General features: G+C 36.9%; 2 protein-coding genes across 2 annotated transcripts; both read left to right on the top strand.

Moving 5' to 3' along the window:
- Positions 1-248: 248 nt before the first annotated feature.
- Positions 249-4473, top strand: LOC129801518 (putative serine protease K12H4.7). The gene is made up of 2 exons (XM_055846681.1): positions 249-1878; positions 4001-4473. The coding sequence occupies exons 1-2, from the start codon at positions 831-833 to the stop codon at positions 4417-4419; spliced, it is 1467 nt and encodes a 488-aa protein (XP_055702656.1). The 5' UTR covers positions 249-830; the 3' UTR covers positions 4420-4473.
- Positions 4474-4496: 23 nt separating this feature from the next.
- Positions 4497-6967, top strand: LOC129800986 (cilia- and flagella-associated protein 52). Its single transcript, XM_055845735.1, has 4 exons — positions 4497-5544; positions 5606-5778; positions 5840-6283; positions 6343-6967. Exons 1-4 carry the CDS (start codon positions 4675-4677, stop codon positions 6965-6967), a joined length of 2112 nt encoding a protein of 703 aa, XP_055701710.1. The 5' UTR covers positions 4497-4674.
- Positions 6968-12054: the final 5087 nt, after the last annotated feature.

The raw sequence follows: 12054 nt of genomic DNA, 5'->3' as shown, positions 1-12054 counted from the left end.
TATAATGTTTTAAGATTATAAGAACTATTTAAAATAGATTTGATAATAATCGCCCTGATAATAATTTACTAAAATCCTGTCTTAATAATAAGAAATTAAGAGCACTGAAGCTTTATAGCTACACCCTAGATATGAAGACTGTGTTGTCTCAAGAGTAACTCTTCGTTTCTTCTTTTGCACATCTAAAACAGGGATAAAATCTCAAAATTCCGAATTAGAAATGATCCCGAATTCTCCCTTTTCCATACTTTAAATTCCCCCCCACATCAAGTTAGTAACGTTTTCTACTATTTTGTTAAAATTTTTTTTAGAGACTTTTCTTATTTCGATTTTTCTCGAATTTCTAAGTTCAGTGATTTTTAAAGGAGTCTTGAAGTTTCATTATAAATTAATAGTGGGGGCTATGAAATGTTTTTGAGTATATTTCTTATTTCACATAAGATTCCTGATATTTTTCGGTTGCACGAGACTTCTTGAATTCTGGCATCTTGCGAATCAATTGTGCGGTATTCTCCAGATTTTGAGAAAATTGCTTTAGTAACTGAATTTATAAAATTTTTATTACCACCGTCATATTAAAAATACCAATTTTATTGAAAAGTGTTTTCAATTGTGCATTTTCACTTGAATTCTCAAGTTGAGGCAATTGTGTGGAAAAAATACCAAACCGCAGTGAATGTAATATATAAGAACATTGAATGAAATGGTCACTTGCAATTTTTACGATCTCTGGTAATCTTTGACCCCGTCGCCAAAGCAACGATCTCTGAACATAAACACCCAAGATAAGGTCGAGTGTGTGAGCTTTTGTTAGTTGATCAGTGTCAATCATGGTGAAAATACGCATTTTGGTGGTGCTTTGTGTTTGGTTTGTTGCCATTGAAGCCAGAAGATCCTTCTGGCCTGGTCGTCCCTTCCATGAATTCTACGGGGATCCTACAAATAATTCCTGGGAGGAACAGCTACCAGCTGACGAGTGGTTTGAACAGCAATTAGATCCTTTCGATGCAACGAATAATAAAACGTGGAAACAGAGATATTTCACCAATGCGGACTACTTCAGACCAAAAGATGGTCCAGTGTTTCTCATGATCGGTGGAGAAGGTACAGCATCTCCCAAGTGGATGGTAGAGGGTGCTTGGATAAAATATGCCAAAGAGTTTGGGGCTCTGTGCTTCCAACTTGAACATCGTTTTTATGGCAAAAGTCATCCTACATCTAATGTAACTACAGATGATTTGGTCTTCTTGTCTTCGGAAGTAGCTCTGGCGGATTTGACTTTCTTCATTGTGGAGATGCGTCGAAAGTATCACTTGACTCCTGCAAATCGATGGATTGCTTTCGGAGGCTCCTATCCTGGATCTCTAGCAGCTTGGCTAAGAGAAAAGTATCCTCATCTTGTTTATGGAGCTGTGAGCTCAAGTGGTCCACTCCTGGCCAAAGTGGACTTCCGGGAATACTATGATGTCGTCAGTCAAGCAATTTCAGATTGTCGAGGGAGTGTAAGGGACTCCATCAGACAAATAGAATTGCTGATGAAAACAGATATTGGCAGATTGACGTTGAGGGATCAATTTCATCTCTGTGATTCCTTGGACACAGCCAATGATCTGGATATAGCGAATTTCTTTGAAAATCTTGCGAGTATCTTCGCAGGAGTGGTTCAATACAATGGAACTCCTCGATCGAAGCACAATGTTGATGAATTCTGCCAAATTATGAATGATCAGACTCGTGGACCGCCTTACAGTCGCTTAGCAGTTCTCAATAAAATAATTCTGGATGATGAAGGAACCCCATGCATGGACTACAAGTACGACAAAATGATCAATGATTTGAGGCAGACTTCTTGGGAGGCAGGAGAAGTACAAAACGGAAGTAAGTACGAACCTTACTGTGTTATCACACTTTCACATTAAAATTTTAATATGATTCACATTAATTGTCGCTGGTGAGAGTCCAAATGTGTAATTTGTGTGTTTGAATCGTTTGAATCATTTTATATTCAAAATTTGATCTATTTGTTGATAAAAAGGTAGACTTGGCCCGCAAAATTTGATATAAATTGATTTATAGCATTAATGCGAAAAATTAATGCGATTTTCTCTTTAATTTTTTAATGTGAAAAATATTTATGCTTTAGGTAAATTTAAACTTATTTTTGCAGGCCAAGTCCACTTCTTTATCAATAAATAGAAAAACCCCAAATATTAAGTAACTCAAAGACACAAATAACATATTTGGACGCTCACAAGTGACAATTAATGTGAGTCACATTAAAATTTTAATGTGCAAGTGTGATAACGCCGTTACCCTCATTACTTACAAAATTATTTACTAGTTTTATTAGGTGGAATTTTTACTAATATCATCGATAGTGGTCGTCAGAAAATATGATGCCCTTCGATTGGGCTGTAACCTTGCGAAAATATATCTCTTAACTCCTATCATAATTCGAAAACTTTGTTTAGGAAAAGTGTGCCAAATTTCGGAATAGTTGCATGCAAGCGTCAAAGTCTCAAGTTTGAAATGTAATATAATATTTTAAATACAAATTGATTTTTTTTATTCTTTCTTCTGAAAGAGTGTTGCTTGGAACCTTGTAATGAGTTTACCGTCTTTATTTACTCCAAAATCCTTGCCAAAATCATTCTTAATACATTTTAAAATGAATAAAAAAATAGACATAGCTTTGGTGCCATATTTCGGCCACCTTAATTCTCATAGTTCCTTGCCCTTGGGGAATTCTTCCAATGTCTTTTTCACGTCTTCTCGTTTGTCAAAGCTACATTTTTTGCTATTCTTTTGCATTGTATAATCTCTAGAGTACGTAAAATCTAAAAGTTCATGGAAATTCGAGGAACAAAAAAGGTGGCCGAAATTGCAAGCTGGCCGGAATGTGGCACACTTACCCTATATCTAAAATTTAAGGATTTTTGTGTTAAAACATCCTGAAATGAATAAATATTTAAAAGCAAAATAAATTCATTGACTATAAGAAGATTAAATCCATAATTGTAATTCATATAATTACTTGGCCGAAATTACAGTCAAAGTGGCCGAAATACAAAGCTGGCCGGAATTTGGCACACTTACCCTACGAGATAATTGGTTTTGGCCATAGCTAAATTTTTAATTCTCCAGGCAATTGGTAAACGAATTAGGCAGTAACCAAGTTTTGACTGGTTACGTTCGAGAATTTGACTTCTGATCATCTTCCTAAAGCGGTCCTCAGACTAAAATTTCAATCTCAAAATCCTAAATAGCAATTAATTGTCTTTACTTTTTCGACTTTTCCAGAATCTACAAAGTCATTTTTCTATCAAAAATCATATACAAATAATTCATCTGAAACATCTTCCGATTAAGAATTAGAGCTGTTAAGCCATATGGCCATAGATCTGAAGTCCGTGTAAGATTTTGACAAGAAAAGTGTACTTTTTCATAATTTTTTATTCTAATTTTTTTCTGGAATTTCTTCTGAAGATTTTCTCCGTTTTATCAGTGTTTAATTTAGGCATAGGGTAAGTGTGCCAAATTTCGGCAGAGATGCATGCAAGCGCCAAAGTCTCAAGTTTGAAATATAATATTTTAAATTCAAATTTATTTTTTTTAATTCTTTATTCTTAAAGAGTGTTGCTTGGAACCTTGTAAAGAGTTTACCATCTTTATTTACTCTAAAATCATTCTTAATACATTTTAAAATGAATAAAAATATAGACATAGCTTTGGTGCCCTATTTCGGCCACCTTCATTCTCATAGTTCCTTGTCCTTCGGGAATTCTTCTAATACCTTTTTTACGTCATCTTGTTTGTCGAAGCTACATTTTTTGTTATTCTTTTGTATTGTATAATCTCTAGAGTATGTAAAATCTAGAAGTTCATGGAAATTCAAGGAACAAGAAAGGTGACCGAAATTGCAAGCTGGCCGGAATTAGGCACACTTACCCTAACTTTCGCGAGTTTCAATATTTTTTTTGCATTTCTTCATAATCCATAGCTCGTCAGTGGACTTATCAGACCTGCAAGGAATTTGGCTTCTACCAGACGTCTGATAATTCTTCCTTGATCTTTGGAGATCACTTCCCGGTGGACTTTTTCACTCGCCAGTGTACCGATATCTTTGGTGATCGCTTCACGAGTTCTAGTGTTGAGAAATCCGTGCATAATATCAATGTCCAGTACGGTGCTTTGGACACAAAGGCTACCAACGTCATTTATGTGCACGGCAGTGTCGATCCTTGGCACACTCTGGGTCTCACGGACTCCAATGACATCGCTGTGAGGACAATTTTCATTCATGGCACTGCCCATTGCGCCAATATGTACGAGCCGCGTGATGAGGATTTACCGCAACTCAAGCAAGCTCGAATAAAGATTAGGGACTTTATTGCCGATCTCCTTAGCAACAGGATTTAGTTACAGCGTCCTTGGCAACGTTTGGTATCACTAATAAACAAGATTATTTAGCTACAGGTTTTTTTATTTTTCTTTTGATAATAAATTTGTTTAAGAAAAAAATACCAAATTTTATTTCAAATGGATACTGACGAGAAAAGCCTACAGAAACTGGAACCAATTGCCATATTTGGCTTCGATGGTGAGATACCTGAGATACTGAAGAGAATTTAAGGGTATTATTTGGATCATTTGGGGTATTCTTTTCCAGGAAAAATGCCGGGTGGTTTGAAGGTTCATCCTAACAGGAAGTTCATGATTTTTGCGATTGGGAACAAGATTTCTGTGACGAATATTCATACAGATGGTCAGGAATTCCTTTCAGGACACACAAATACTATATCAGCTTTCGATGTGGCTCCTTCTGGGCAACTTCTGGCCTCTGGCCAAATTAGTCATATGGGATTTCGTTCCTATGTAATTCTCTGGGATTGGGAAACGCGTAAGGAACGTGCTCGACATGATCTGCATAGGGTTCGGGTTGAAAGTGTTAGGTTCACGGGCAGTGAGCGGTTCTTGGTGTCTCTGGGAGGTGCAGACTGTGGCATGATAATAGTTTGGGATGTTGAGAAGAACACAGCAATTTGTGGTGCCTCAGCAGCGAGGGAGACAACTGGAGCAGCTCTTAGGCTTGAAGCTTTGAAAATCAGGGGAGATGCTTTTGTGTCAATAGGTCAGAGGACTCTGAGGCTCTGGACGATAGATTCGGAAGCCAGGAGACTCAGAGCGGCTGATGTGGCTGTGGGAAAGCTTAGAAGGGATTACACAGCTGCTCGGGTGGATAACAACGATGAGACTCTTCTGGTGGGGACAATGAGTGGAGACGTGGTCAAAGTAAAGTTGAATCTACCGGACGATCCTGAAAAAGTGGCTTCCCCAACTCTCTTGGGCTGCTATGCCCGGCACCATCCCCGAAAATCCTCTGGACAGGATTGCAGTCGCTACAGCAATGGTGTCCGGGAATTGTGGCTTCTCGATAATGGACAAATCCTAATAGGAGGTGGGGATGGGACAGTAGATCTCGTGCAGGAAAGGAATGTCTCTTTCAGGAACTATCAGAATCCCACATGGCCTCAGTACAAATCTGTAAGTTTAGGAAACATTCTCAATCTCCAGGGAAATTCACGGAGATTTTTCACATTTTCAGCTGAAAAAAACTAAAGTCAATGGACCCATTTCATCCTTCCAACAACTAGATCCTGATACAATCCTCATAGGAACGGAGGCTTGTGAGGTTTATTCACTATCTCTGGCCACTTTTGAGGTGAAACTCCTTAAAACCTGTCACACAGGAGCTGTTTATGATATTGCCTTCCCTCAGTGAGTTTTGCTGTTTTCAAGAGAATCCTCCCGAGTTCTTCCTGATTGATGTCCTTTGTAGCAATTTTTCAGGAGTTTTTGCAACTGCCAGCTTTGAATCTCTACGTGTGTGGTCAGTTAAAAGGATGCAGGAGCTCCTGAGGATTATGGTTCCCAATTTTACAGCTTCTGGTGTGGTTTTTTCACGGGATGGAAAAAGTCTTCTGTCTGCATGGAATGATGGAGCATTGAGAGCTTTCACTCCATTAACTGGTCGCCTGGCATTTGCCATCCCAAGTGCCCACAATAAAGGATGCAGTGCCATTGCAACAGCAGCTTCTGGAGGATTGTTAGTGAGTGGTGGACTTGAGGGTCAGGTGCGTGTTTGGAATGTTGCTCGCACTCCCACACTCCTGGGAGTCCTCAAAGAGCATACAGCTGCTGTTACCAGTGTAGACTTTAATCGCTTCGACACGGAAGTAGTGTCAGCTTCCAGAGATGGAAGTTGCATCATCTGGGATATCATGTAAGTCTGTTTTTCTAGGAAAGCAATGCTCCATTGACCAAGAAAAAATGTATTCCTAGAAACTTCTCTCGGAAGCATGTTCTCCTGGCCAATACACAATTCTCCTGCGCCAGATACCTTCCAAGTGGCATTCAGATCCTGGCCACTGGGAGTGACCGACGCATAACTTACTGGGAAGTCTTCGATGCGAGTCTCGTGCGTGATGTCGAGGGTTCAGTTAAAGGTTCCATCAATAGTTTGTCTTTTGCGGGAGATGGAGATTTCTTTGCTTCTGCAGGAAGTGATCAACTTGTACGATTCTGGGACTACAATCTGGGTCTCCCTTTGGCTCTTGGACGAGGTCATGCCTCTGAAGTCCTTGTGGTCACCTGTAGTCCCTGTGGTGGTTTTATAGTTTCAGGGAGTGCTGATGGAGCTGTCTTTGTGTGGAGTGTTCCTGAAACTCTGAGAGTCCCAGCCACTCCGGCTGAAGTATCTTCAGAAGTTGCTCGAACGAAGACTCGAGGGCGCCAGGAGGTACCCAAAGAGAATGTGAGTCAGTTGAATGGAAAGACTTCAGGGAAAAAGCTCCAAATTTCAGAATGTCCACCGATTGAAGGAAGAAGTGGATCTGGAAGCTCAAAGAGCAGCAAAAGCAGTAAAAGCTCCAAAACAGGAAAAAGTGCTAAAAGCTCAAAGAAATGAATTGAATTTTTTGATACACGCCTTTGATGAAAAGATAGTAGGGTAAGTGTGCCAAATTCCGGCCAGCTTGCAATTTCGGCCAGCTTTTTTGTTCCTCGAATTTCCATGAAGTTTTATATTTTACGTACTCTAGAGATTATACAATGCAAAAGAATAACAAAAAATGTAGCTTCGACAAACGAGATGACGTGAAAAAGATATTGGAAAATTCCCGAAGGGCAAAGAATTATGGCAATGAAGGTGGCCGAAATAGGGCACCAAAGTATATATTTTTATTCATTTTAAAATGTATTAAGAATGATTTCAGAGTAAATAAAGACGGTAAACTCTTTACAATGTTCCAAGCAACACTCTTTCAGAAGAAAGAATAAAAAAAATCAATTTGTATTTAAAGTATTACATTTTAAATTTGAGACTTCGACGCTTGCATGCAACTATGCCGAAATTTGGCACACTTACCCTACATCCTTGACATCCTTAATATATTTTTTAAAGTATTCGAAAAGAGATAAGTTTTGAAATCCTATTGCAAACTTCTCTATTAATTTCAATCGAGGCCATTGAGGATGTGTTCAGTACGGGCCATTTAATAAACTTTTACGATACGTCCATTGCAAAATTCTCTTTGGAAAAGTATTAATTTTCAACCTCTCAAACATATTTAAAGTTTTCCTTTATCTTTACGTAATGTTATGGCATGTTTGATAAGAGCTAGAGCCGCTAGAGCGCTTTGGGTAGGATTAACCATTTAGTAATTTAAGGACGATTAGAACATCAGTGTCCCATAGAGAAAATTATTTTTTCAGTTTTTACTGCTCGAACTTCACACAGAGAGCAGTATAATCCCTCGATTTTTTAACTATCCAAAATCTTCACCTTCCATCTCCCGCAAAACAACTTTGTTTATGAGTCTGTCCGTCTAGCCGTTACCACTTTTAGAGCCCAAACGGTTAGACATAGAGAGTTGGGACCTTCGGGATACCCCTCATAAGTCGACCCAAAACAGAGAAATCTGAAAAAGTTAATATAACATTCCGGAAATGTTTATTTTACCCTGCAGTATTGATCCGAAATCGGTGTAAATATTATGCTTTTTTATAGGGGGGTGACATTACCTCTGAAAAATGCGACCGGTTTTAGTGCAATTTTTTCCCTGTTTTCGCACACATTTCACTAGACATCTCCAAAACTACGTAGGTTGCCAATTTGGGGTTTTCGGTTACTTATTTAATATTAAATTGGCTTTTATTTTGTATTTGTATTTTTTGCTAATTCATTCTATAGGGTGGAATAACCGGCTATCGCCATGTTTAGGAAAAAATTAAATTCATTTAACCATAACTTTTGAATCCTTGTTACAAGATAAGTCAAATTTGACACAAAGTTACTTAGATGTATTGGCTCTAAATACGTGAAAACAATAATCCTAGAACATAACGCTGGACTACTTAAAAAACTGATTTTTATTAATAATGCAAAAATAACCATTTCGTCGCCACTTTTTACCACTTTTCGCCAGTTTTGTAAAATTTGTAACCACTTCTCGCCACCCACTTGAAAAGAACCACACTCGGTTATTTTAGGCAATGCTATGAAAAGAATACATTCACCATTTCTCTTTCCTTGTGATCACTTTATTATTACTCTCTTTAAATGATTTTTCTTCACTTTTATTTGAGAAATCAAATTATGGGGCTTTTGCAGAAAGTAAACAATGCAGATTTGACAACTGAGAATGTACGAAGTGAAGTTAGCGTCGCCTATTGAAAAGATATGGCGACAGGTGGTAAAATCAATTCCAGAATATTACCACTTCTCGCCATGCCTCATTTTTATACAAAAATAATTTAAAATGAAATATTAATTGACTAAATACAAATTTTATGTATTCCACAAGTGCAATTAAATATTCAATAGACAAATTATTTACCCAAATAGGTATTTTTGGCCTGATGAAAATTTGACGACACTTAGTACATTTGGTAAGAGATGTTGGATTCGATGCACTTGCTTAAAATATTGCTCTAAAAAGTGATCAAAATCGTGAATCCAAAACGAATAATTATTATTTTTCGATTTTATGCGTAGAAGCAGAAACAATACAAAAAAAATTGCGACTCATTTATTTCATAAATTGCGAAAAATAGCGATTTCAATGTAAGTGGCGAGAAGTGGGGCACTGGCGAGAACTGGTGATTCCACCCTAGTGACAGAAAACAGCTAATAAACTCAAAAGTTTTTTCGACTCGCCAGAAGCATATGGGAAGCATAAGAAACGTCATGCCCCTGCTTTTTTAGATGTATTAGGGGTTAAAGTGACCCTTTTCCATCTTAATTTTACCCTTAAAAATGTGTAAAATTAACATTAAAAAATGTTGACATATTTTTACACCTAAAAAGTGTTAAAGTTATGAGGACAAAAAGTTAATCGCTGCCTCGTTTTTTTTTCTCAGTGAAGGATCATTACCATGCCCCTCATTTCCTCCACCTCTTCCCTTCTCCCCCAAAACCATGATTTTGGAATTGTTCGAAAGCATGCTGAGCGATTTTTTTCAATTTGAATATGTTTTAGACAATTATACCCAGGAGGATATATTTTTCGTCCTTAGACAAAAATACCGTACCGTTGAATAATTCCTAAAAACGGTTTTCAAGGTCAAAAGTTAAAAATGCTCTAGAATCCGAATCCAAATGGTAACATGTCTGGGCTCATTAGAAGGGTCTAGATGGGAGACACCGTCCTGATCCACTTCCTCTTTACCTCAATGACCAAGTGATAACTTACGTCCATAAAGCCAAAAATGGCCAAAAATTTTGGAATTGTTTTCATTGATTCATTGGCCTGGATCGACGATATCTCCTACATAAATAAAAGAGTTAACTTTTACCTTTATACCCTTAGATTAGAAGGCATCATCACTATATTCCTCCGGTTATTCGAATGCTATTACACTCTGTCCCGCCATTATGCACTTCGGGGTTCGGGATTATGCACCTGATGAGATTATGCACAAACAATTATGCAAGTTTGCCTACTCTTGGGAGTCAATTTATGAAATCATTTTTGAAATACGCCTAAATGTATACTATTTGCGATGCGGGAAATTTGAAAAGACAGGGCTTCTTTTTCAGAATAAAACTTTAATTTCTTTTATTAAGGTAAATTTTTTAAATATTCTAGCCATTTATTGAAGAACTCTGGCCAAAAAGTACTTTTTGTTAATGCATTTCTATTAAACAGTTGAATCTTTTCGTTTTAACGACTTTTACTCCGCGCGAAATTCGTTATACGGCCGATTTATTGAAAAGAAAGCCCTTGCGGGTATGCAAATTTTCTCGATGCATAATGCCATTTCGCGTTTTTTTTTCGGTCCCGAAAATGTGCTTGGGACTCGGGACTGTGAGTGTAGGGTAAGTGTGCCAAATTTCGGCATAGTTGCATGCAAGCGCCAAAGTCTCATGTTAGAAATGTAATATATATAATAGAAATTGATTTTTTCATTCTTTCTACTTAAGGAGTTTTGCTTAGAACCTTGTAGACAGTTTATCGTCTTTATTTACTTTAAAATTATTCTTAATACATTTTAAAATGAATAAAAATGTAGACATATCTTTGGTGCCCTATTTCGGCCACCTTCATTCTCATAGTTCCTTGCCCTTCGAGAATTCTTCAAATGTCTTTTTCACGTCATCTCGTTTGTCAAAGCTACATTTTTTGTTATTCTTTTGCATTGTATAATCTCTAGAGCAGAGGTGTGCAAGAAACCGTAGAAACCGAATTAACGTCAAATGAAACATGTACGTCAATGGTCAAAACGCTACTATAACAAACTTATTTTGACGTTAATTCGGTTTCAACGGTGTCTTGCACACCTCTGCTCTAGAGTATGTAAAAACTAAAAATTCATGGAAATTCGAGAAGCTAAAAATGTGGCCGGAATTGCAAGCTGGCCGGAATTTGAAACACTTAAACTATGAATCGGTTTAAATAGTTTGAGAACCGGTAAACGGTAAATGATGCGAAAGTATTTTTGAGGTATAGCATCTAAGTCACAAGTTCAGGTACTTCGCCTAAGCCTAGGACACTTTGCCAACCTTTTAAAATAAAAAATAAAATTCAAAACCATTGGTAAACCCAGATAAGCTCATGGTATATGAGATTCTTTATAGCCGATTTCGGACAAAATGGAAAAACAAAGTCAAGGATTAATTCAAATTCATCAACAAATTTTCCTATCCTAATCATCTTCAAATTCTTTTTAGTTTTCATTTACATTTACTATATTAAAAATTAAAAAAAAACTCATTGCTATAATCCCTTACTAATTTAAATTTTTTTTTATCTCAGCCATAAGTGTTTATTATGCCCAACGCACCCAACGCACAATAACAACTATTGTTTGTAAACATGTTTTCAAAATTTTCTATCAGAGAGAGCGAGATGACTAGATCTAGATTTCATTCACTCTCACTGAAATGTCAAAAATATGTTTACAAAACAAAAGTGATTGTGCGTTGGGCATTAAACTACATTTCAAAACTTATTAATAATCCACCGTTATTTTTTTATATTTACCAAATTTTATTTTTATGTCCCAGGCACACCTTTAAGATCGGTAAAATTTCATTAAATCAAAATTCGCGTCTCGTTCTTTTTCAAGATTTGAATAAGTGTCTATCTCATTCTTTCCGACTCAAAATTGGACTGAACTAAATTTAATTTAGCGTGACGTTCAAAAGAGTGTGCAAGAATAGGATAGACATGCAAAGCTTTTAATAAAGGAATGTGAATTTTGATCTTATGGAATTTTCCTGGTCTAGCGTGTCATTAACAAAATTTACTAAATACAAAAAATGACCAAGATATGGCAGGCCCTATATTTAATATCATTAAACCCAGATAATCATACTATATGAAATTAAAGATCTTAAATTTAGTTCACTCCTAAAGGGGGCGTGGCCTATTTTTTTCTTGTAGAAAGTCACTTTTAGAGGATCAATTACTAACGTCTTGAAAATCTTAGATTTTCTAGGAACGTCTCCAGGCTAAAAAAAATTGTAATAAAAATGCAACTCAATAAAACACT

The sequence above is a fragment of the Phlebotomus papatasi genome, chromosome 2 (assembly GCF_024763615.1).
Source record: "Phlebotomus papatasi isolate M1 chromosome 2, Ppap_2.1, whole genome shotgun sequence".
NCBI lineage: Eukaryota > Metazoa > Arthropoda > Insecta > Diptera > Psychodidae > Phlebotomus > Phlebotomus papatasi.
Note: the sequence above shows the minus strand (reverse complement) of the source record. Positions and strands in the feature narration are given on the sequence as shown.